The sequence below is a fragment of the Mustela nivalis genome (assembly GCF_964662115.1).
Source record: "Mustela nivalis genome assembly, chromosome: 10".
NCBI lineage: Eukaryota > Metazoa > Chordata > Mammalia > Carnivora > Mustelidae > Mustela > Mustela nivalis.
Genome location: NC_139029.1, coordinates 98285376 through 98312144, shown reverse-complemented (window position 1 = coordinate 98312144; position 26769 = coordinate 98285376). Strand labels below are relative to the sequence as shown.

Genomic DNA, 26769 nt, shown 5'->3' with positions numbered 1-26769 from the left:
TCCCTATAAAAGGGTCCCTGGTTCCTTGACCACACTTTTGAGCTGCTACTATTCTGAAGTATTCTGCAGTATAGCTATGAGACACCTCATCTTTAATCATCACAGGCACTGAACACTTACATGGGAAATGTGAAAACCTTTTGATTCAGACATAGCTTATTACTCAAGAGAACTGTGTGAGAGAGGCACCTAGCCCATTTCTTAGTTCAGGCTCTGGGAGCTACAGGCTGTGCTCTTCTGTCAGTTGGCAACTATGTACTGACTACATGGGCACACAGCCTGACCACCCTTCAGAACACACCCCTGACATCTGAAGGTGGTGTGGCTCACTCATTAACTTTAAAACAGAAGGACTACCTTATTTATCTCAGTATATTTCAGTACCTAGAATATTATCTTGTACAGAGTAAATATCCAATGTTTCCTGAACTGAATGGAAACTACTGACTGCATAACAAATATGAATCTCAAGATCAAGGCCTTCTACTAGGACAGTACTTTCCATGCTGTGTTCATATTCCTTCCTAGAACCTATTCCTTTGCTCTGGACTCCTTTTCAAAAAGGTGTGAATAGATTTATTTAAATACTGCCTTGAACTAGTCATTATTAAGTAAAACAAATGTCCTCATTAAAGAGAGAAAGAGACAATGACAAGCCTCCAGTCTAACAAACTTCAAAATTTCCAGATTATCTGTAACTCTCATGGAGAAATGGAAAAGATATGAGGGGTGTGTGAATGTGTAAGAGAGAAAAAGAGAGAAGAAGAGGTTGGCTGATTGGAGAAAAGTGGTAACACTGTTCTTTGTAATATGAACACAAAAAATCTCTAGTCCTTTGCCAACTTGTCTGAAGCCGGTTTGTTTAAGTGGGCTGAAGAAGGTGGAAGAGAAGGGAGATGTGCCACAACAGCCATTTTGAAGGCTCTTTCTCAGTGAACTGGAACTCTGGGCAAGCCAGTCTAGGAGATTACTTACCCCATGTAAAGGAGACACACTAGATCAGTATTTAAACACAAACGAATCACTTAAGAAACTTTAGAAGATTTCTGAGCCTCTTCCACAGAGATTCTGATTCATGAAGTTTGGTGTGGGGCATACACATTTTTAGTAAGCAGCCCTGGTGATTCTAATGCTTACAGACTGCATACTCCACTTTGGAAAAACTGTTACCAGATGATCACCAAAACTCCTTTCAATTATAAGGTACTGGTGACCAGTGGTTCTCAAAGTGTGGTCCACTTTTTTAGGGGGTTTGCAAGGTCAAAACTGTTTTGACAGTTTCACAATGACACTGAAACATCATGTGCCCTTTTCACTGCGTTGACATTTGCACCAGTGGTGCAAAAGCATTGTTAAGTAGACTACTAGTGCTCTAGAATGAATCAGGGCGGAGGAACCAGATTCAATACTAGCAGTCACTGTACTTCACTGCCAAAATTCTCACAGGGAAAAAAAAAAAAAAAAGAAAAGAAAAGAAGAAAGAAAGAAAGAAAGATAAAGAAAAAATCCAGTTTAAAAATGTCTTTGATGAGGAGGTATAAAATTAATTTTATTAGATCAACCCTTGGAACACGTCTTTTTAAGATTAATGTATCATAAAATGGGAAGAGCATATAAAGTAATTCTGCATACTGAAGTATGAGGTTGTCTTGAAGAAAGGCACTGTATGACTTGTAAGCTAAACTCTATTGCTTTTTTTCATGGAACACTTTTTCTTCAAATAATGACTGGCAGACAAACTGTGGTTATTCAACATGAGTATTTGGCAGACGTTTTCTCAAAATGAATAAAGTGACCCTATCATTTCAAGAAAAACAGCCAATGGTATTTCTTGCCAGTGATAAAACTTGAGCTTTAAAATATACATATATTTTTGGAAAATTTGTATGCATCCCCAGAAGTTTACAGTTCCTAATACTTAAAGACTTTTCTGATGAGATCAGTGGCAATATTAACAAAATGTAATTTTTTGATATCATATAATGAAATGTATCAGTATCTAGGAGATCTGAAAAATTCAGTGAATCAGTATTTTCCAAAAGACAATCCATCATGTTATAATTCATGCTGTAAATTCCTATTACAAACCCATTCAAAGAGCAGGATAGAACAAACATTTTAATATGACAGAACATAAAAATTCACAGATATGCTTTAAGATTCCATATTATAACTAAGCTTTAAGAAACTACCACTTACCGATTTATGTTATAATATCAAAGAAGATCATAAGTTAATTGAAAGGCTATTAACATATTCCTCCCCTTTCAAATTATATATCTAAGTGAGGTTAGATTTTCTTTATATACTTCACCCAAGATAACTTATTCCAACAGTTTGAACACTGATATGAGAATCCAGCTGTCTTCTATTAAGCCAAACATTTAAACACTGGCAAAAATGTAAGACAGTGAGTGCCGTATCTTCTCACTCATTTTTTAAAAGAGTTATTTTTTAAAAAACATGATGGGTTATTTTTAAATGAATTAATAAACAATTTCTCATATGATAAATATTGGTAGGTACAAACCATGTAAACAAAAGCTCTCTGGCATCCTCAACAACAAAGACTAAATTGTGTGAGAACCACTGCCTTTGACTAGAAAAAGGTATCCTGACCTAACAGTACAAGAATCACAATGTGAAAAAGTTTCAAAATATATACAGATGCCAAAGTCCCAGTCATGTGAGGGAGAGCCCCCTCACTGTATTTAGGGGAAAATGTTTGTCAGATGATTCTTACACATGCCAAGTTAAAAAACCACTAAAACTATTACTTGATGGTGACTGCCTTTGCAAAAGCTAGTCATTGCTGCCACCTAGTGGCAAATTTGCTGTTAATTCTAAATATAAAATCAAAATAACATGAAGACCAGAAACTCACAGAGACACAGCATTCTATCTAATTCTGTGAGGAATTCCAGAGGCCATCTAGACCACTCCCAGTTTATGGATAGAGACTTAAAACAACCACACATCACTGCAATATACTGTGATAAATGCTAATGCTATGCTTTGGTTAAGTATATTTCTTTCTGAAAAAGAAATCGAGGAGGAGGCACCTGTTCCAGATTTCTCTTCTGTCTATCCTGGCTTATCTCCAGGGAGTTAAATTTTCAGAAGAAAGTACTTTTAAGGTGAAACCTGGAGAATGGGCAGGAATTAAAGGATGAGGGTATTCCAATCAAAAGGAATGGCAAGTACCAAAGCTAAAAGGTAAAAGAGACAATGATTTACTCAGTTCCCAGAACAGCAGTGACCAACCTCAAGAATTTGCTAAGTACCAGGTGCTCACAACAACCCTATGTTAACCTTTCAACTAACCCCATAAGATAATGCTGATATGAACTGTTTAGAGTTTATCATTTTTCTTTCCTTTAAAAGTTTCTGAAAAGCAGCTAGCTTTCCAAGGACTGTTAATCCTTGGAAAAGCTTACCCAGAAGTACATAACCTGCTTTCCTTTATGCTTTAAAAAGGACTTATTCAGAATTGCTTTAGAAAGCACCATAAGATACCTAGGAATATACCTAACCAAAGAGGGAAAGGATCTGTACTTTGAAAACTATAGAACACCTACGAAAGAAATTGAGGAAGACACAAAGAAATGGAAAAACATTCCATGCTCAAGGACTGGAAGAACAAATACTGTTACAATGTCTATGCTAGGGGCAACTGGGTGGCTCAGTGGGTTAAGCTTCTGCCTTCGGCGTAGGTCATGATCTCCGGGTCCTGGGATGGTGCCCTGCATTGGGCTCTCTGCTCAGCGGGGAGCCTGCTTCCCCGGCCCTCCTTGCCTACTTGTGATCTCTCTCACTGTCAAATAAATAAAAAAAAATCCTTTTTTTTTTTTTTTTTTTTGTCAGAGAGAGTGAGCACAGGCAGACAGAGTGGCAGGCAGAAGCAGAGGGAGAAGCAGGCTCTCCGCTGAGCAAGGAGCCCAATGTGGGACTCGATCCCAGGACTTCAGGATCATGACCTCAGCTGAAGGCAGCCGCTTAACCAACTGAGCCACCCAGGCGTCCCATAAATAAAATCTTTAAAAAGAAAAAAAAAAACAAAGTCTATGCTATGCAAAGCAATCTATACATTCAATGGAATCACTATGAAAATACTGTCAACACTTTTCAACAGAGCTGGAACAAACAATCCTAAAATTTGTATGGAACCAGAAAAGACCCTGAATAGCCAGAGGAATGTTGAAAAAGGAAACCAAAGTTGGCAGCATCACAATTACAGACTTCAAGCTCTATTTCAAAGCTGTAACCATCAAGACAGTATGGTACTGGCACAAAAACAGACACATAGATCAATGGAACAGAATAGAGAGCCCAGAAATTGACCTTCAACTCTGTGGTCAACTAATCTTCAACAAAGTAGGAAAGAATATCCAATGGAAAAAGAGTCTCTTCAACAAATGGTGTTGGGAAAATTGGACAGCTACATGCAGAACAATGAAACTGGACCATTTTCTTACACCACACATAAAAATACGCTCAAAATGGATGAAAGGTCTAAATGTGAGACAGAAATCCATCAAAATCCTAGAGGAGAACACAGGCAGAAATCTCTCTGAACCCTGCTGCACCAACTTCTTGCTAGACACATCTCCAAAGGCAAGGGAAACAAAAGCAAAAATGAATTATTGGGATTTCATCAAGATAAAAAGGTTCTGCAGGGGCGCATGGGTGGCTCAATCGTTAAGCTCCTGCCTTTGGCTCAAGTCACCATCCTGGTCCTGGGATTGAACCCCACGTTGGGCTCCTTGCTCAGCAGGAGCCTGCTTCTCCCTCTCCTCCCTGCTTGTGCTCTCTCTTACTATCTTACTACCACTGTCTCTCCCTCTCTCTCAAATTAAATAAAATGTTTAAAAAAAAAAAACAAAAACAAAGGCTTTACACAGCAGAGGAAACAGTCAACAAAACTAAAAGACAATCTACAAAATGGGAGAAGATATTTGCAAATGTCTTATCAGATAAAGGGCTAGTATCCAAGATCTATAAAGAACTTATCAAACTCAACACCAAAAGAACAAATAATCCAATCAAGAAATGGGCAGAAAACATGAACAGACATTTTTCCAAAGAACATATCCAAATGGCCACCAGACACATGAAAAAATGGTCAACTTCATTCAGCATTAGGGAAATACAAATCAAAACCACAATGAGATACCACCTCACACCAGTCAGAATGGCTAAAATTAACAAGCCAGGAAAGCACAGATGTTGGTGAGAATGCGGAGAAAGGGGAACCCTCCTACAGTTTATGGGAAGGCAAGCTGGTACAGCCACTCTAGAAAACAGCATGGAGGTTCCTGAAAAGGTTGAAAAATAGAGCTACCCTATGACCCAGCAACTGCACTACTAGGTATTTATCCCAGAGATACGAATGTAGTGATCCAAAGAGGCACCTGCCCCCCAATGTTTATAGCAGCATTGTCCACAATAGCCAAACTATGGAAGGAACCCAGATGTCCATCGACAGATGAATGGATAAAGATGCAGAATATATATACAATGGAATATTACTCAGCTAGCCAAAAAAAGAAAAAAAAAAATCTTGGGGCACCTGGCTCAGTCGGTTAAGCATCTGCCTTCAGCTCAGGTCATGATCCTAGGGTCCTGGGATCAAGCCCCACACTGGGCTCCCTGCTCAGTGGGGAGCCTGCTTTTCCCTCTCCTGCTTCCCCTGTTTGTGCTCTCTGTCAAATAACTAACTAAATAAATAAAATCTTAAAAAAAAAATCTTGCCACGTGCAACAACATGGATGGGAACTAGAACGTATTATGCTAAGTGAAATAAGTCAATCAGAGAAAAAGAATTATCACATGATTTCACTCAAATGGGGAATTTAAGAAACAAAACAGAGGAGCATAGGGAAAGAGATGGAAAAATAAAACAAGACGAAATCAGAGAGGGAGGCAAACCATAAGAGACCCTTAATCATAGAAAACAAACTGAGGGGTTGCGAGAGGGGAGGGAGGTCATGGGATGGGATAAGAGCTTGATGGACATTAAGGGAGCACAGGATGTAATGAGCACTGGATGTTATATAAAACTGATGAATTACTAACCTCTATCTCTGAAGCTAATATTATACTACATGTTAATTAATTGAATTGAAACTAAAAAAGAAAAACAGAAAACATGAAAGAAATGGAATGGCTTTATAAGGTCCTTGGGATAAATTGGGGAGAAGTAAAGGGCTTTTAAATTGAACAAAACTGTAGATTATGTTTTAGTTACAAATACAGAAAAGTAAAAACTTCACAACTCTGCTTTCTCTTTTCCTGTTCTACTTTAAGAACCTAACTTCACCCAGAGGCACAAAAATTACTGCAGGAAGATCAGGAGCTCTGAAATCAGATGTGCATCTGAATACTGGCTTCACCACAAATTAACTGTGCAACTGATAAAATTAACTTTGAATTTCTGCATCTAGAAAAAGGGGTTGCTATCTTCCTCAGCAGATTGTCATGAAGAACAGATGAGAACACATTATATGTAGAACATTTAGCAGATGTAGGCTCCTTGCTTATTTCTCCTGTCCTTCCATGTCTATCAGTACAAAGGGGTTTGCCTTACTTTCTTTGATGCTGCTTCTGCAGGGCTGCCTCTGATAACTGTCCCTGAAGGATCAGTCGTCTTTGCTTGTCAATATCTCCTTCCATTCGAGCAAAAGCATGAGAGCCGATGAAAGAGAGGTCAACTCCCAAGCCTTCAGCTTCCTCTTCTTGGGTTTCTATAACAAAAATACTATCAACAGAGAGCTTATGACAAAACCTGACAGTAAACGCTACAGATTATGAATGATGCAACAGGGAAGACTGTGGCATAATAAAAAAAACTGGGGTTGAGGCTATTTTTTTAAGAATCAAACTGAAATCAGATTTAGGCATTTGAACAATTGAAGTAATGCAAGAAACCACCTGTCCTTGTGTGACAGAAGTTTTAGGAATACATGAAATCAAATCAAGATGACCTGGGTATAGCCTTAAGAAGGAAAGAGCAGAATGTAATGATATGCAAAAAGATAGAATTAGTTACACTGTATGTAGGTTTAAAAAAGGGTTACAGCACTGCATCTAACAGAAGGGAAATATAAAGAACAAATGTTTGGGGTCATTTATCTCTACTAAAGGAGGGAGCACATGATAAATTGATTCAAAAACTGGAGTCCTTTTGTCAGATAATTCTCAAAGGGAGATGACTGGACCAGGGCTGTAGGGTACGATCCACATTCACTAAGATATATCTTCACTCTAATTTAGCATCCTCATTTTCTATACCTGTCATGCCTGCATAATCATCTGGCTCATATGAGTTCTAGTTCTCACTACAAATTAATAGATCAACTTTCTAATGTATTCAGATGATCATTTTATGTTTGGCTAGAAGTCAGTATTTTGGGAATGGGTCATCTGTCTCTTACTGGGTTCCCCACTTTACTTGATTGCTATCTCAACAGGGTCCTGCATACAACTGTGAACTTCATGAAGGTGCAAATGTTGTTATATCCACCTCTGAATCTCTACTCCTAAGAGACTTGATACTTTGTGTGTGGGTGGGGGTAGGTGTATAAATATATGTATTTTAACTTAAAAGACTAAATTTTAACAAGATTAAGACTCTAAAAATATCCAAGTGGGGCCTGAACTTAATGTCACACCACAGAGAGCTCCCCAAAGGTAGACTGAACTTTCTCCATAATTACTGATGGTGTGTTTTATCAGTTCCTGATAAAAGAGGGAAATTAAGAACAGCATAACTCACCTTCTGGGGCACCAGGTTTTTCACATATTCTAATCTGTCGTTCAGGTACCACAGGCTCCCCTTCTGCATTTCCAATATCTGCAGGTAGATATGGCAATGATCGGTATTCCTCCTTTAGTGACCTTGGGAAGTACAGAGGTAGCAGCTTTTGGTAAGTAGCCTGTGTCAGAAAAGCAAGACATTCTGTGAAAAATAATGAAGTAACGAAGCACACGAGCTTGGTGCTGTTTCAGACACTGGGAAGACAGCCTCCATCAAGAATAAAAACCTTACTGCTTCTAAGCTCAACTAGATGCTATCTGGGACCCTCAAAGAGTTAATACGTTAAAGGTCAGGATATTGTCAGAAGGTCAAGTTAAACGTGACTCCCATCCAACATCAAGTCACTGAACCAATGTATGCGTAAGTTAAGTCCTCCCACTCCTGTCCTATTGTCATTTGCCCCTCCCTTGGAGTATCTTATTTATTTTTTACAATGATTTCAAGTGTATCACCTCCCATGGGAAGCTTTTAACCTTGTGCAGGCTGCAGTTATGCGCTCCTATCCATTCCATACCTTCAGTAATGCACTTATCGTAATTGCCATAACTTATCTGACAATGGAGTCCTTGAGGACAATGACCCAACAGACAATGGAGTCCTTGAGGACAATGACCCTCACTTGTTCAACTGGTGTATTAACAGAATCTAGTGTAATAAACTTGGAAGATACAGATACTCAGCAAAAGATCACTGAATGAATAGGTAAACCAGATGAAACAAGAAGAGATAGCAAACAAGAAATGTGCCTCATTTCAGCAATTTCAAAAGTATTTATAATCATGTATATCACTATTAATACCATGAATGGATATTTCACATGTGTCAACTCATTCATCACTGTACTCCTGCGATATAAGTACTACTAATACTCCTATTTTATCAAAGCATAGAGAGATTAAGTAACTTGCCCAAGGACACAAAACAGCAAAAATAATACAAACTGAACTGGATAGAGCACACTAAAACTAAGTAAAATTTAAAAAGGGTTAAAAGAAAAAGAACTCTTTTCTAAAATGGCTCTAAATTTAATTGAAACATACTAAACCTTACTACACACAACAAAACAAAACATAAACCTCACAACTTATTCAATGCTAGTCACTAGGCTGGGATGTCATGATTCTAGGTAAGGTAGACCCAAGGCTTTCCCAGCACATCAATTTTCCAGTTATACTGCCCAGGTACCCAGTACTTGGATTATAAGGTGATGCCTTGAGAGATTTCAAGAGCTAATACAGGGAGCAAAGCAAAATAACACCTTGTAAGATTTCATGAAATGAAAACAAGTTTAGCAGTAAAAACATGACTAAATACTTGTTCTTAACTTGTTTTTAGTCTCTAATACGTGTTCTTTTTAACAAAGGATGGTAAGGCCCACTGCCAAATACATTCACAGATACCTAGAATTTGCCTGCTGGCAATTCAGTAAATAATGATGAGGCAAAGGCAAACAAAAATGAGATTAAAACAATGCAACATAATTAGCAAAATACCTCTTCTAGTTCAGAGACAGCAAATACTACTTTTTCAATGGTCTCTCCATGAATTTCTAGGAATCTCCTTACAGTGCCTAAGGAAAGGAATAGAAAAAAATTATTCAATAAATAAGAAATAACCTGTGTGAAGAAAACTTAAACTCTTCAAAGTTTTATTTTTATAATGGATCACTCCTCATTTCAGTCAGCTCTCTGCTCAATGACACATCAGTGAAGCCTGCCCAGAGTACTGTATCTAACACTCCTCTGATTTGCTTTCCTCCAGAGCAAATATTATAGACATTTTCTGGAGTCTCTTGCTTATTTTAGATCTTCTCCGCCCTCCCTGCCCCATCTGCTAGAATGAAAGTACCCCGCCAGAAAGAGCTTTATTTTATTTACTGCTTTATTGCCAACTTTTAGAACAGTGTCTGGCTATAGAAGATGCTGATTCCAAACAAGTCTTCCTTATCCAGTGTATTTTTATTCCTTGGAGCCTCTCTATCTGACCATTCATTTAGTTATAGAATTCAGGGAACTACTCAGCATTGCAACCCTGTCAAAATCCCACTGACCAAAGGGGAATTCTTTTTTTCTTAATTTCTACGTTATCCTGATTCTTCCCTATCAATTTCCTATTAATGAAACCTAATGGCCTTCCCTCAGTCCTTATCTCACTAGAGATTTCTCTAGCTTTAGTTGTACATGTCCATGCCCTACCTTTTAAAAATGTTGTCCTCCACATTTATTTTCTTGATATATATATATATATCAAGAAATATATATATTACAAATATATGATAAATATATATTATGAATATATAATAAATAAATAAATAAATTCTCTTTAGCTCACCACTTTGCTGGCTTAGCACCAATGTAAACACTGACATTCTCAAAGCTTTATATTGTTTTCTGAATAAAACAGCTAAATTCCCTACTGCCTTCTGGGCATATTTGCCCAGATAACCAGAAACCTTGAACTTCAGAGATCCAAAATTGACCTCCATCTTTCCCCCAAAAATCTGTTCCTCTACCTATATATTTTATAACATAGCAACATCAAATCACTCATCCAAGCTCAAATCCTGATTTTTTTTTTTAACACTTTTTTCACCTCTCCTTTCATTATGCATTTTCAATGGGTTATCATGTCCTTTAAATTCTGCTGCTATTTCTGACATCCATTCCTTCCGTCTTCCAGCTGTTCTTAGGATCTTAATGCTCAAGAAGACTTCAGCAATAAGCTCTTGTTTTCTTGTTTCTCTTTTCCAGGTCTATATATTCACTGTTGCCTGAGTTATCTTTCTTCCCTTGTCACCCTCCTTACTAAATAATTCTGAGGCTCTGCACTGCTTCTAGGTTAGGATCTAAGTCTCCAGCATTGTTTGCCACACTTAGACTTCAACTGGCCACCCCTCCAACCCTGCCCTTTAGTCCTATTTCCCATCATCCTCCCACAGACCTTACTTTCAGCCAGTTGGCTTCTTTGTTGTACTCACAACATTCCACTTAACTTTCATGCTACCCTGCCTCTGCTTGCATGGTTACCTTTGACTAGAATACCATTCATTCACCATGACCTATTAGTGAACTCCTCCTCATTTTCAAGACCCAGTCCAAGGCCATCCGGTTTGTACGGAACTCCAACCTTCCTTGTGTTCTTCCTATAACCTGAAAGGCCCTCCATTTGTGAACTTCTCATTCCATATTATAGCTAGACTGCGAGCTTGCTGAAGGCCAAGTATATCTTACATTAATATTACCAGAACCTAGCACATCTTAAGATATGGCAAACAATCATTCAAAAATAACTAGTAGCTGAAGTAACATTCTATGGGTCTGGTTATGGGTCTACATATTGCCTACCTTGTTCACTACTGTATCTTGAGAATCTTAGACAGATTTATTGAAAGATTAAACTATTTAGAATTCTCCCTCTACTAGGTGACAAATTTATTTTTCATTTCTCTCACTATTCTGCTTTAACAATTTTCTAAAAATATATTTTCAAAAAGGGACCTTCTTTTATTTTGACACCAAGTTGTTTTGATTTTTAAGATTTTATTTAGATGGGGTGCCTAGGTGGCTCAGTGGGTTAAGCCTCTGCCTTCGGCTCAGGGTCCCAATCTTAGGGTCCTGGGATCTAGTCCCGCATCAGGCTCTCTGCTCAGCAAGGAGCCTGCTTCCCCCTCTCTCTGCCTGCCTCTCTGCCTACTTGTGATCTCTGTCTGTCAAATAAATAAATAAAAAATCTTAAAAAAAAAAAAAGATTTTATTTAGAGATAAAGAGTGCACACATGTGCGAGTAGGGGGAGGAGCAGAGAAAGAGTTGGACAAGCAGACTCTGCACTGGGTACAGAGCAGGATGTGGGGCCCAATCCCATGACTCTGAGCAGGATGTGGGACCTAATCCCATGACCATTAAGTCAGATGCTTAAGCGACTAAGCCATCTAGGCACCCAGACACCAAGTTTTAATTAATGTTCACATATATTGGTTTCCCAGCATATAATAGTAGGATTTCTACTAGAAGACAAAATACAATACCAGACAGTAACCGAACTGAATTCCCTCAGCAGAATTCATTAAGAAAAATAATTCTGCACAAAGGAGAAAAGAAAGAGTGATGTCACAGCTGTAAGATTTTAGTACCAACTGCCAATTCAAATGGTTTCTCTCAGAGTTTGATCTGTGCCCTATTCTTTGCAACCAACCAGGATGTCATTTACCTAACTTTTAGTGAAAGCCCTTTAACTGGGGAGAATGACATCTGGGGCATTAAAATTCCCAACATGGAACCACAATAAGAATGAGAGCGTCATCTTTTTTCTCACCACTGTATCCTCATCTATATAGTAGGGGGCCTCCCACACAATCACTCAAAATTTTGCTACATTAATAAATAACCTGATAAATTTATTTCAATGAAGAGGTTTCCTTAGGCTTCTAATGAAGAATTGAACTGTACATGAACCAAGAAAAAAAAAAAAAGACAGTCTTGATAGATAATCAGGAGGATATTACTTAGGTTTCAAATGAAATAAATTTTGGTAATAGTTTAATAAGTAAGAAAGAGTTAGGTACTCAGTACTTAGACTTACATTTATTAGATTTGTTATTGGCCCACATATGTTGCAATTGATTTCCTAAATGCTCAGCAAGTATGTGAGCAAAGGCCACAACTGTTTGTATGTGTGTATTTTTTTTTTAATGAGATGCTATAGTTTTGCTATTAGATTTAAGGTACAATAAGTCAAATAGGCCTTATAAAATAGAAGTTGACTTGTCCATCTTTACATTTTCCATTTCATTTGTGCTAATCCAGTTCTTAGATATTGCTTCATCAAAGTCCCTTATGGCCACTGTTGATTTTCACCTGCTCTTACTATAAGTACTGCTCAAAGTTGACACCTCTAGGGTAAATCGAGTGATTTATCAAGTGATTTAGCTGGGGCCACACAGCTGGTGAGACTGGTAGAACTGGGATCAAAAACCAGTCTTCTGGACTCCCTTTTCAGAGCCTTTTCTATAAAATGTCGTTGCCTCTTTAAACTGGGACCTATATGATTACTTTAATAAGAAAGAGAGACATTAGCTCAATGTATGGGATGATGGGGCAAGGACTAAGGAATCAGAGAACATCAAGACTGCCAAGAGCTTTGTCAGAAAGAATTATAAAAAAGCAGGAACTTGGGGCGCCTGGGTGGCTCAGTGGTTAAGCCTCATGCCTTCGGCTCGGGTCATGATCCCAGGGTTCTGGGATCGAGTCCCGCATCGGGCTCCCTGCTCAGCAGGGAAGCCTGCTCCCCCCTCACTCTCTGCCTACTTGTGATCTCTGTCAAATAAATAAATAAAATCTTAAAAAAAAAAAAAAAAGCAGGAACTTTGGTTTGGTAAGGCACCGTTCAGAATACATGCAGAGTAGTGATAACCTGGTTTCCTACTGAAGTAGTTCTAACCTCAAGCACAACTGAATTATCTAGCATAACAGACAAGTTATGAGACTTGGGGAGTCAGGAGTCTGCATAACCTAGAGAATATGATAAATTTCTGAGCCTCTTTACTTATAAAAAGGACACCTAAAACACAGGGCTGTTGAGGCAACAAAATGGAAATTCTTTATGTCTTCTTAAAATAAATATTTCTTAAGCAAGTATCACATGTAAAGCATTCTTGACATATGGAAGCACTGGAGATGCAAAAAAGAAAAAAATTCTGCTCCTCAAGAAGCTCAGTCTAATATATAAAAACCATAATTACAAAATATGTAAGTTTACTACAAAATCCTTGAGATGTAGGATAAGTCTTAAAAGTAGCTTATTATTAAATAAGACTGCTTATGTCCTCACCCTAAATTCTATGCTATAGAATTACAGGCTAATAATAATTTTATATATTGGAATACGTTTGTAATTTTTTGGTGGATACAAAACTTTCAGCTCCTCCTCTTTAAATTCTAGAGATAGAAATGGGTCTTAAAGATCATCTGGGGTAGTTTTGCTCCTCAGTGAGGAGTATCTGCAACAGATGGGTCATTTAGCTTCTGCACGAACATTCCCAGTGACAAGAAGTTCACTTAAAATGCCTTTCCATTACACAGTCCCATCTTAAGTGGGACCAAGTCTGCTTCCTTGTGACATAGTCTTAGACCTGCCTTATCTACCATTCTTAGAAGAATCTATGAGCTTCCTGAAATTGCACACAAATTCCCTCTATATGTACATTCCTCTGGGAAAAGGTTCTACTTTCTTCCATCAGATGCTCAATGTAATCTACGATGGCTCCCAAAATGGTTCAGAACCACTGCTCTAAAAATGCAGCACAGAATAAATTTACAATGAGACTCCTTTTGATACTCAAGATGAGAACCATATATGCAAAAACAATGCATGGTCTCTTTAGGACAAATACCACTAAGGTTTCAAATTGTTTGCTCTCCAGCTTGGGTCTCATTAGATAGGACACCCAGAACTAGATACAAACATCTAGCTGTGGTCTGAACCTGCAAATAATACAGTGAGATCATTTTCTCTTGAGCTGAATATCCTGTTTTTGTAACACATATGACATTGTGTCTCATTATGTTTGAGCCCAGTCTTTACTTTACCTCAATGCGAGGATTTATACTCAAAGAGCATCTGTGATAGCTGTTGTTTCAACTGCAAAGTGCTATCTATATAAAGATATTATGATATCTGTTTTGACTTCACTGTTATAGCCTGCTATGATTATTCTGAATACTGATTCAAATACTCAATGCATTTGGCAAAGCTCTTGACTTGGTTTCATTTACCAATTTAATAGGCAAGTCTGTAAGCCTTTTCAGAGAAAAGGTGGAGAAAACATCAACCAGAGAAAGTAAATTGAGCTCAGCACCTTATTAATACAAAGTTCCCTCGAGAGTGCCATGATCTACTCATCGAGAGATCTCCTTTAGCTATCACTATGTAATAGCTATTAAAAAAAATCCACAAGACCCAATGTATGCACAGCATCCCTATTCTACTTACAAAATGCTCAGTCAGTGTGTGCACAGCATCTCCAGTGTTACTTACGAAGCGCTATGTGTGTTGCATCCTCTAAAGGGTAACCTCGTTTTGCAGAATTGATGACACAGAATCCCACAGAAGACATTGATTGCTCTCTGCAGTCAAACAGAAAACACAAACCACCAACAGTCATAATACATACATATGTAATTAACTTAAAAATGCAGCTCAACCTCTCTTTCCCTACCCTCTTAACAAATCTAGTATAACAGTTAAGCCAGCTACGCTTTTTAATAATTATATCAATATTATAACTGTATCATCTGGGGGAAATATATTCGAAGTAATGACTGAGTAAAATGGGAACAGGTTAAATTCTTTAGTCACTCAATCCACTCCTTTTATCCCATTAGTGTGTGAAGATAATTAATTTTATCGTCTGAGTCCTTTTACATGATTTAAACCCCTCAAAATTGACTTCCATGGCTAGGTTTCATTCTGAAACTAAAGCCTTTAACAATGTACAGTATGCTGCTTCCAGGAAGTGAATTAGCCGTACTTGGCCAACTGAAGCACGTTTCTGTAGCAGCTGTACAGGGAACTTTCAGCAGCTGTGCGATAGCGGCTCTTGTATTTAGGTCCCACTGTATGAATGATGAACCGGGCAGCTAGATTAAATCCTTTTGTCAATTTTGCTTCACCTGTCCGGCAACCTGGGAAGAATGGAGCATACATAAGTCATGGAGGTGTTAGAAAAAAGAAAGTCAACAACAGTAGGCATAAAACAGAAAAGTAATAAGAATTTTGAGAAATTTCAATTAAAAATATGGACTGAACACAAACATTTATCTCTGCTCCCAAAATGACAGTGAAGCAATACAGTTAAGTATAAAAAACAGAGACAAAGAGAATGGGAGAGGACATGAAGTTGATAGGTATCATCAAAATTGTGGAAGGCAGAAAGTGGCCTAGAAATAACTGATTTCGCAAGCAGAGAAACCTAACTGCTCATAGCAACAGTGTCACCAATACAAAGCAAGCTCGTTGCACTGAAAGGCAGTGCTGGATTCAGGACAGACTGCTCTGATTCAACTCTTTTGTCTACTACCTTCCTGCTGGGCTACCTGGGCAGATGCTTCACCTCTCCATGCCTCATTTGCCTATTTAATGGGAATATTACTAGTACTTACTTCACAGGCCTAAATAAGTCAATACAAGCAAAGTACAAAATGCATTATCTATTATTCTTATTGTTATTATTGCAGAACACTAGAAAGGCTTAAAAATTGTAGGCCTATGTACTTCTAAAAGCTATGATGTGAAGTGGGACTAAAAAGAGGCTGAGTTAAGTCTGCATAGAAACAATCAAATCTGCAACAACCTTTCCCCAGCCAGCACAGCAAGGTAATGATTTTTCACCATAGCAGCTGGAAGGTTTACTCTTTGGACATGCTGAACTAGAGTTTCTGGACTCCAGAACCTCAGGCATGGCTGAAAAGAGGGAATTTAGTTAAAGTATTACACTCAACAGTGACAGCTCCTGCCCTCTGCTCCTAACTGGCTTCTAAAACATAGATGCCCACACTTAGACCCCTGAAGGATTCCTTTCCAGGAAACTACGGGGACCCAAACTAAAGGACTCACAGATTCTGACAACTAAGGGAGGTTCCCCAGCAAAACAACAGGGCTCCTGCTCATCCTCTGCTTCTAGATCCATCAAGCAGTAACTCTTGCCCAGGCACACAAAGGTTCCCTTCACTTTCTCAGTTCCTCCCTCATAAATACAATTGACGCACTGACACTCGAGGATCACCAGGAAATGAGCAAAGCCTCTGACCACAGGGTGTCAAGGCAATGCTCAAAAAAGAGAGAAAGCAACTCCCAAAACCATAATTACTACTGTCTGAGAAATAAGAGAAGATATAGTACCTCTGAAACAAAATCAGAATGTTGTAAGAAAGAAATATTCAGAGACAGGAAAAAGTGCTTATATAATGTATAGCCAAGTGAAAAACATGATAGCAGGAACAATAAGTTCAATAGATGGGTTAAAGCTAAAGTTGAAGAAATCTTCCAGAAAATAAAAAGCTGGACAATAAAAGGTAAGACAAGAATGGGGTGCTTAGGTGGCTCAGTGGCTTAAGCCTCTGCCTTCAGCTCAGATCATGAACTCAGGGTCCTGGGATCTAGCCCTGCATCGGGCTCTCTGCTCAGCAGGGAGCCTGCTTCCCCCTCTCTCTCTGCTTGCCTCCCTCCCTACTTGTGATCTCTCTCTCTCTCTCTGTCAAATAAATAAATAAAATCTCTAAAAAGAAATTATAATAAGACAAGAAAATTGGAGGATTAAGCAAGGAGGTACAATATCCAATAGATTTCTTTAAAGAGAGAACAGAGAATACAAAGGGAAGGAAATTAGGTAAGAAATAAAACGAGAAATTTTCTAGAACTGAAAGATAAGTTTCTAGACCAAGGAGCTCACGGAATACCCAAATCACATCAAGGTACCTCACTGTGAAATTGAGAACACCCGAAATAAGATGAGATCATAAAGTTTCCAGTGGAGGAGGGTGGAGATCAGTGACACACAAAGACTCAGGAATAAGAACAGTATCTGATTTTTCAGAAGCAGTAATAAAAATTGGAGCAATACCTCCAAAAACTTGGAAAATGATGACCAACTTAGAATTTCATTTCCAACCAAACTTTTAAACAAGTATGAAGGTAGAAGATCTCAGCAATTTTGCCCCCATTCATCCTCAGAAATCTCCTGGTAGATATACTCACAAAGAGTACATCACAGAAGAGAAAGGCATGAGATCTAGAAAATGAGTGGATCAAACTACTTAATAGAAAAAAGGATTTCCTAGGATGTTAGCTGTACAAGAGGCAAAGAGAACAGTCTGGAGAGGAAAGAGGACAGGGGATTCCAGGAGGGACGTTACCAAGAAAAAGATGGAGCTGAAAGATTAAACAAAGTTTTTGACTTTATTGAGAGGTTTACAGTTATTATTTAAGGTCTGGGATCGAATCAGTAAGTTAATTAGAAAATTAAGCAAATTAACTTAGAGGAACTTAAGAAAATTAACTTAGAGGAAAACAGTTGTACAAAAAGAACACTGATCAGTTTTGTAATCAGTGGCGAGTAATACTTATTCAGTCACAATGTTAATATTGAATGGGGATTTAATAAAAATCTGATAGGTCTACTTGGAAAGGTAGTGAAGAGGGAATAAAATGTGAGTATTTTATGTATATGTAAAAGAGGAGTGTGGGGGCGCCTGGGTGGCCCAGTGGGTTAAAGCCTCTACCTTAGGCTGGGGTCATGATCTCAGGGTCCTGGGATGGAGCCCCGCATGGGGCTCTCTGCTCAGCAGGGAGCCTGCTTCCCTTCCTCTCTCTCTCTGCCTGCCTCTCTGCCTACTTGTGATCTCTATCAAATAAATAAATAAATAATAAATCTTAAAAAAAACAAAACAAAAAGAGGAGCGTGGGTGAACAAGAATTTAATCTTTAATTTCCATAATAAGAAGTCAAAAAACTGGAAAAAAATCAATAAAGTAGTTGCAGCATATTATTTGGAAACAGAAGGTAAATAAGGAGCTTAAGATTTTGGAAGTATATATGCCTCTGGTGAACAGGTATCAAGGCAGGAAAGGGAAAGGCACAGAACTGATGTTTTCCTATGTACATTGTGACATAAAATTCTTTGACTTTTATGACCACATATACGTTGACCCATGAAAAGCCATAAGCACAAACTAACAGTCGAAAAAGAGAAAGGTAGAGGCTGAGACTACATCAGGTAGCAGAGATCAGCTAGATAGCTTACCAATCTATTGCAAACATCTACAAATCCAACAGGAGACCGAAGAGAAGAACAGCAACAATTCTAGAAACAGAAAATCAACCACTTTCTGAAAGGTAGGACCACGGGAGAAGTGAATCCAAAGTGATGGGAAGACAGACAGTGGGGGAAGGGGCCGGCTCCCGGCAAGCGGTGGAGCAACGGAGCACAAAATCAGGACTTTTAAAAGTCTGTTCCACTGAGGGACATCGCTCCAGAGGCTAAACTGGAGTGAAGCCCACATGGGGTCAGCGTCGCCCCAGGTCCCTTGGGGTCACAGAAGGATGGGGGTGTCTGAGTGTCGCAGAGCTCGCAGGTATTAGAGTGGGGAAGCTGGCTACAGAGACAGAGATGAGGAATGAGCTCTCAGCTCGGGGTTACCTTGAACTGGTCGCAGACTGGGTGAGCTGGGAGCACCGCCAGAGGCCAGGGACACAAGAGTGATTCAGCGCTATTCTCTGAGGGCGCACTGAGGAGTGGGGCCCCAAGCGCTCGGCTCCTCCGGGACAGAGATTGGGAGGCCACCATTTTCATTCCCGTCCTCCAGAACTCTATGGGAAGCGGGAAGCGTTCAGGGAACAAAACCTCCAGAAAAGCGAACCTGATCGGATTACTCAGCCCCGTCCCTGGTAAGGGCGATGCAATTCTGTCTGGGGCAGAAACTTGAGAATCACTACAACAGGCCCCTCCCCCAGAAGACCAACAAGAAATCCAGCCAAGACCAAGTTCACATACCAAGGAGAACAGCAGAATCCCAGAGAAGGAGAAAGCAAAGCATGTTATTTATGGCTTTCTCCCCATGATTCCTTAGTCTTGCAGCTAATTTAATTTTTTTTTAATTTTATTTTTTTTTTCTTCTAAATTTTTTTTAACTTTTACCCTTTCCTCTTTTAACATTTTTAAACTAGTTTATCTTAACAATTCCTTTCATAAAAAAAATAATAATCTTTTTGAAACTTCATTCTTATAGTCATATTTTATCCTTCATTGTATCTAACTTTATTTTTTGTATACACATAGGGTTTTTTCTTCTAAAAAATTTGGGGTACAACTTCTTCTAATAGATCAAAATATGCCCTAAATCTAGCTTGGGGCTTGTCTCCAGCCGGAGCAAACTCTCTCCACTTTTTTCTTCTTTATTTTCCCAACCAACTTACTTTATCAACTCCTTTTTTTAGAAATTAAAAAAATATATATATTTTTTCATCTTTATAGGCATATTCCATCCATTGTGTTTAGCTTATATAAGTTTTTCATTCTTTAAAATTTTGGGAGGTAGTTTCTTTTTTTTTTTTTTTTAAGATTTATTTATTTATTTGAAAGACAGAGATCACAGGTAGAGAGGCAGCCAGAGAGAGAGGAAGGGAAGCAGGCTCCCCGCTGAGCAGAAAGCCCAATGTGGGGCTTGATCCCAGGACCCCGGAATCACAACCTGAGCCGAAGGCAGAGGCTCCAACCCACTGAGCAAACCAGGCAACACCCCCCCCCCCTTTTTTAACAAGATCATAAGCTAATTTTTTTTTTAAGATTTTTATTTAATTTATTTGACAGACAGAGATCACAAGTAGGCAGAGAGGCAGGCAGAGAGAGGGGAGGAAGCAGGCTCCCCACTGAGCAGGGAATCCAATGCGGGACTCGATCCCAGGACCCTGGGATCATGACCTGAGTTGAATGCAGAAGCCCCAACCCACTGAGCCACCCAGGTGCCTGGAGGTATTTTTTTTAAGAGACCAAAATACTCCCAAAATTAAGTGACCCTGTTCTAGTCACTAGACTAATATATATATTTTTTTCTTTTTTATATTCTTTAAAATGTTTTATTTTTTTTTTCTTTTTTCTTTTAGATTTTTTTTTTTTTCCTGAACTTCTTTTTATCCCCTTCCCCCCAACCCCCATTTTTTGGGTCTCTTCTGATTTGGCTAAAGCGCACTTTCCTGGGGTCTTTGCCACCCTTTTAGTACTTTATTTGCTCCTTCATATATTCTTATCTGGACAAAGGTGGAAAAACTCACCACAAAAAGAAGAACAAGAGGTAATACCAAAGGCTAGGGACCTAATCAATATGGACACTGGTAGTAAGTCAGATCTAGAGCTCAGAATGACGATTCTCAAGGTTAGTCGAGCCAGGCTCGAAAAAGGCATGGCAGGTATTAGAAAAACCCTCTCTGGAGAGATAAAAGCCCTTTCTGGAGAAATAAAAGAACTAAAATCTAACCAAGTTGAAATAAAAAAAAATATTAATGAGGTGCATCAAAAATGGAGGCTCTTACTGCTAGGATAAATGAGGCAGAAGAAAGAATTAGCGATATAGAAGACCAAATGACAGAGAATAAAGAAGCTGAGCAAAAGAGAGACAAATACTGGACCACGAGGGGAGAATTCGAGAGATAAGTGACACCATAAGACGAAACAACATTAGAATAATTGGGATTCCAGAAGAAGAAGAAAGAGAGAGGGGAACAGAAGGTATATTGGAGAGAATTATTGTAGAGAATTTCCCTAATATGGCAAAGGGAACAAACATCAAAATCCAGGAGGTGCAGAGAACCCCCCTCAAAATCAATAAGAATAGGTCCACACCACATCAACTAATAGTAAAATTTACAAGTCTTAGTGACAAAGAGAAAATCCTGAAAGCAGCCCAGGAAAAGAAGTCTGTAACATACAAGGGTAAAAACATTAGACTGGCAGTGGACTTATCCACAGAGACCTGGCAGGCCAGAAAGAACTGGCATGATATGTTCAGAGCACGAAACGAGAAAATCAAGCAGCCAAGAATACTATATCCAGCTAGGCTATCATTGAAAATAGAAGGAGAGATAAAAAAGCTTCCAGGACAAACAAAAACTGAAAGAATTTGCAAAAACCAAACCAGCTCTACAGGAAATATTGAAAGGGGTCCTCTAAGCAAAGAGAAACCCTAAAAGTAGTAGATCAGAAAGAAACAGTAACAGTCACCACAGGCAATACAATGGCATTAAACTCATATCTCTCAATAGTTACCCTGAATATTAATGGGCAAAATGCCCCAATCAAAAGACACAGGGTATCAGAATGAATAAAAAAACAAAACACATCTATATGCTGCCTACAAGAAACTCATTTTAGACCCGAAGACACCTCCAGATTTAAAGTGAGGGGGCGGAAAACAATTTACCATGCTAATGGACATCAGAAGAAGGCTGGGGTGGCAATCCTTATATCAGATCAATTAGACTTTAAGCCAAAGACTATAATAAGAGATGAGGAATGACACTATATCATACTCAAAGGGTCTGTACAACAAGAAGATCTAACAATTTTAAATATCTATGCCCCTAAGGTGGGAGCAGCTAACTATATAAACCAATTAATAACAAAATCAAAGAAACACACCAACAATAATACAGTAATACTAGGGGACGTTAACACTCCCCTCACTGAAATGGACAGATCATTCAAGCAAAAGATCAACAAGGAAATAAAGGCCTTAAATGACACACTGGACCAGATGGACATCACAGACATATTCAGAACATTTCATCCCAAAATAACAGAATACACATTCTTCTCTAGTGCACATGGAACATTCTCCAGAATAGATCACATCCTGGGTCACAAATCAGGTCTCAACCGGTATCAAAAGATTGGGATCATTCCCTGCATAGTTTCAGACCACAATGCTCTGAAGCTAGAACTCAATCACAAGAGGAAATTTGGAAAGAACCCAAATACATGGAGACTAAACAGCATCGTTCTAAAGAATGAATGGGTCAACCAAGAAATTAAGGAAGAATTGAAAAAATTCATGGAAACAAATGATAATGAAAACACAACTGTTCAAAATCTGTGGGACACAGCAAAGACAGGCCTGTCCTACGAGGAAAATATATAGTGGTACAAGCCTTTCTCAAGAAACAAGAAAGGTCTCAAATACACAACCTAACCCTACACCTAAAGGAGCTGGATAAAGAACAACAAAGAAAGCCTAAACCCAGCAGGAGAAGAGAAATCATAAAGATCAGAGCAGAAATCAATGAAATGAAGCCAAAAAACCAAAAGAACAAATCAACAAAACCAGGAGCTGGTTCTTTCAAAGAATTAATAAGATTGACAAATCCCTGGCCAGACTTATCAAAAAGAAAAGAGAAAGGACCCAAATCAATAAAATCATGAATGAAAGAGGAGAGATCACAACCAACACTAAAGAAATTCAAAAAATTATAAGAACATATTAGGAACAACTCTATGGCAACAAATTTGGCAATCTGGAAGAAATGGATGCATTCCTGGAGACATATAAACTACCACAACTGAACCAGGAAGAAATAGAAAACCTGAACAGACCTATAACCAGTAAGGAGATTGAAACAGTCATCAAAAAATCTCCAAATGAGCAAAAGCCCAGGGCCAGATGGCTTCCCAGGGGAACTCTACCAAACATTTAAAGAAGAATTAATACCTATTCTTCTGAAATGGCTTCAAAAATAGAAATGGAAGAAAAACTTCCAAACTCATTTTATGAGGCCAGCATCACCTGGATCCCAAAACCAGACAAGGATCTCATCAAAAAAGAGAATCACAGACCAATATCCTTGATGAACACAGATGCGAAAATTCTCACCAAAATACTAGCCAATAAGATCCAACAGTACATTAAAAAGATTATTCACCACGACCAAGTGGGATTTATTCCAGGGCTGCAAGGTTGGTTCAACATCCGCAAATCTATCAATGTGATACAACACATTAATAAAAGAAAGAACAAGAACCATATGATACTCTCAATAGATGCTGAAAAAAGCATTTGACAAAGTAAAGCATCCTTTCCTGATCAAAACTCTTCAAAGTGTAGGGATAGAGAGAACATACTTCAATATCATCAAAGCCCCCTAAGAAAAACCCACCGCAAATATCATTCTCAATGGTGAAAAACTGAAAGCTTTTCCGCTAAGGTCAGGAACACGGCAGGGATGTCCATTATCACCACTGCTATTCAGCATAGTACTAGAAGTCCTAGCCTCAGCAATCAGACAACAAAAAGGAATTAAAGGCATCCAAATCGGCAAAGAAGAAGTCAAACTATCATTTTTTGCATATGATAGGATACTGTATGTGGAAAACCCAAAAGGCTCCGCTCCAAAACTGCTAGAACTTTTACAGGAATTCAGTAAAGTGTCAGGATATAAAATCGATGCACAGAAGTCAGTTGCATTTCTCTACACCAACAAGACAGAAGAAAGAGAAATTAAGGAGTCAATCCCATTTACAGTTGCACCCCAAACCATAAGATACCTAGGAATAAACCTAACCAAAGAGGCAAAGAATCTATACTCAGAAAACTATAAAGTACTCATGAAAGAAACTGAGGAAGACACAAGGAAATGGAAAAATGTTCCATGCTCCTGGAGTGGAGGAGTAAATATTGTGAAAATGTCTATGCTACCTAAAGCAATCTACACATTTAATGCAATCCCTATCAAAATCCCATCCATTTTTTTCAAAGAAATGGAACAAATAATCCTAAAATTTATATGGAACCAGAAAAGACCTCAAATAGCCAAAGGAATACTGAAAAAGAAAGCCAAAGTTGGTGGCATCACAATTCCGGATTTCAAGCTCTATTACAAAGCTGTCATCATCAAGACAGTATGGTATTGGCACAAAAACAGACACACAGATTGAAGGGCGGGGGGTGGGAGGTTGGGGTACCAGGTGGTGGGTATTATAGAAAGCACAGATTGCATGGAGCACTGGGTGTGGTGTAAAAATAATGAATATTGTTATGCTGAAAATAAATAAAAAATAAATTAAAACAAAACAAAAGAAAAGAAAAAACCAGACACATAGATCAATGGAACAGCTTAGAGAGCCCAGAAATAGACCCTCAACTCTATGGTCAACTAATCTTCGACAAAGCAGGAAAGAATTCCCAATGGAAAAAAGACAGTCTGTTTAACAAATGGTGTTGGGAAAATTGGACAGCCACATGCAGAAAAATGAAATTGGATCATTTCCTTATACCACACATGAAAACAGACACTAAATAGATGAAGGACCTCAAGGTGAGAAAGGAATCCATCAAAATCCTTGAGGAGAACACAGGCAGCAACCTCTTTGACCTCAGCCACAGCAACTTCTTCCTGGGAACATCACCAAAGGCAAGGGAAGCAAGGGCAAAAATGAACTATTGGGATTTCATCAAGATCAAAAGCTTTTGCACAGCAAAGGAAACAGTGAACAAAACCAAAAGATAAATGACAGAATGGGAGAAGATATTTGCAAACGACGTATCAGATAACGGGCTAGTATCCAAAATCTATAAAGAGCTTAGCAAACTCAACACCCAAAGAACAAATAATCCAATCAAGAAATGGGAAGAGGACATGAACAGACATTTCTGCAAAGAAGACATCCAGATGGCCAACAAACACATGAAAGAGTGCTCAACATCACTCAGCATTGGAGAAATACAAATCAAAACCACAATGAGATACCACCTCACACCAGTCAGAATGGCTAAAATTAACAAGGCAGGAAATGACAGATGCTGGGGAGGATGCGGAGAAAGGGGAACCCTTTGTTGGTGGGAATGCAAGCTGGTGCAACCACTCTGGAAAACAGCATGGAGGTTCCTCAAAAAGTTGAAAAATATAGCTACCCAATATCCCAGAAATTGCACTACTGGGTATCTACCCTAAAGATACAAACGTAGTGATCCGAAGGGGCACATGCACCCGAATGTTAATAGCAGCATTGTCCACAATAGCCAAACTATGGAAAGAACCTAGATGTCCATCAACAGATGAATGGATAAAGAAGATGTGGTGTATATATACACAATGGAATACTATGCAGCCATCAAAAGAAATGAAATCTTGCCATTTGCGACGACGTGGATGGAACTAGAGGGTATTATGCTTAGCAAAATAAGTCAATTGGAGAAAGACAACTATCATATGATCTCCCTGATACGAGGAAGTGGAGATGCAATGTGGGTTGGTTTGGGGGGGTAGGAAAAGAATAAATGAAACAAGATGGGATCGGGAGGGAGACAAATTATAAGTGACTCTTAATCTCACAAAACAGACTGAGGGTTGCTGGGGGGAGGGGGGACAGGAGAGGGGGGTGGGGTTTGGACACTGGGGAGGGTATGTGCTATGGTGCGTGCTGTGAAGTGTGTAAACCTGGCGATTCACCGACCTGTACTCCTGGGGATAAAAATACATTATATGTTTATTAAAAAAAAAAAGAAAAGAAAAAGAGAAAGGTGGAAAACCTCTTTGGCACCATTTGAGCCAGTGAAAAATGGTAAATAAAACAAGCATTTACCCTACCCTCTCACAGAAACTGTAATTCAGAGTAACCACATATCAGTTATCGAGGAAAGACTCTATAGGAATGTTAGCTAGTAACTATGGATATAATGATATGTTTTAGAAAAATAGAACTTCATAATCTTAATGGAATTACTGACTCAGACAAAGCCTATAAATAGTTGCTAAAACCATTATGTGAGCGTGTGACAGAGAACTGGACATTCACAGAGCTTAAATAACCCCATATTGATTACTTTTCAGTCACAAAGAGTAAAACAACTATATAAATAGAAGAATCAAGCTGTCATGACTTTATACCAGGGAACCATCTTAGTGTCAGTAATAACCCACTAATGGGTCAATCAGATTTCACACATCTTCCAATATGATACATTAAGTACACAATATAATATCACCTATGGAATGCTTAAGTTAAACCTGATTCCATTAGATATAACTTCCAGGTTATAATGCAAGGGATAAAGCAGGAAACCAAATGGCTCCTCAGGGTAATGAGATAAATCCAATGGTGGGCTATCTTGGAAAACATCTCAGCCTAGTCCACTCAACAAGTTGGTATCATAAAAAGGGAACTGAGTTGGATGGAAAAAAAATTTTTTTAAAGATACAACAGTTAGATGTGTGACCCTGGATTGAGTATCAGTTTGGACAAAGTAGTTGCAGAGGGCATTTCAGGGTCAACTGTAAATTTATAATATGGTTTGGGTATTAGATAAAGTAATTTCTGAAGCCAAAAGGTGGAATTCATTTACTGAAGAAAGTATGCCTCAGAACAGTATATGTGCAGCTGGAACACCCAGGTGGCTCAGTCATTAAGCATCTG

General features: G+C 38.6%; 1 protein-coding gene across 3 annotated transcripts in view; it reads right to left on the bottom strand.

Moving 5' to 3' along the window:
- GDAP2 (ganglioside induced differentiation associated protein 2) overlaps window positions 1-26769 on the bottom strand; it is a 68547-nt gene that overhangs the window by 26160 nt on the left and 15618 nt on the right. For all 3 annotated transcript variants that reach the window (XM_082688012.1, XM_082688013.1, XM_082688014.1), the window contains 5 exons: window positions 15343-15496; window positions 14850-14938; window positions 9310-9386; window positions 7775-7934; window positions 6587-6743 (listed from right to left, as the gene is read on the bottom strand). In XM_082688012.1, coding sequence (XP_082544138.1) covers window positions 6587-6743; window positions 7775-7934; window positions 9310-9386; window positions 14850-14938; window positions 15343-15496 — 637 coding nt within the window. The remainder of the gene's footprint in view (window positions 1-6586; window positions 6744-7774; window positions 7935-9309; window positions 9387-14849; window positions 14939-15342; window positions 15497-26769) is intronic.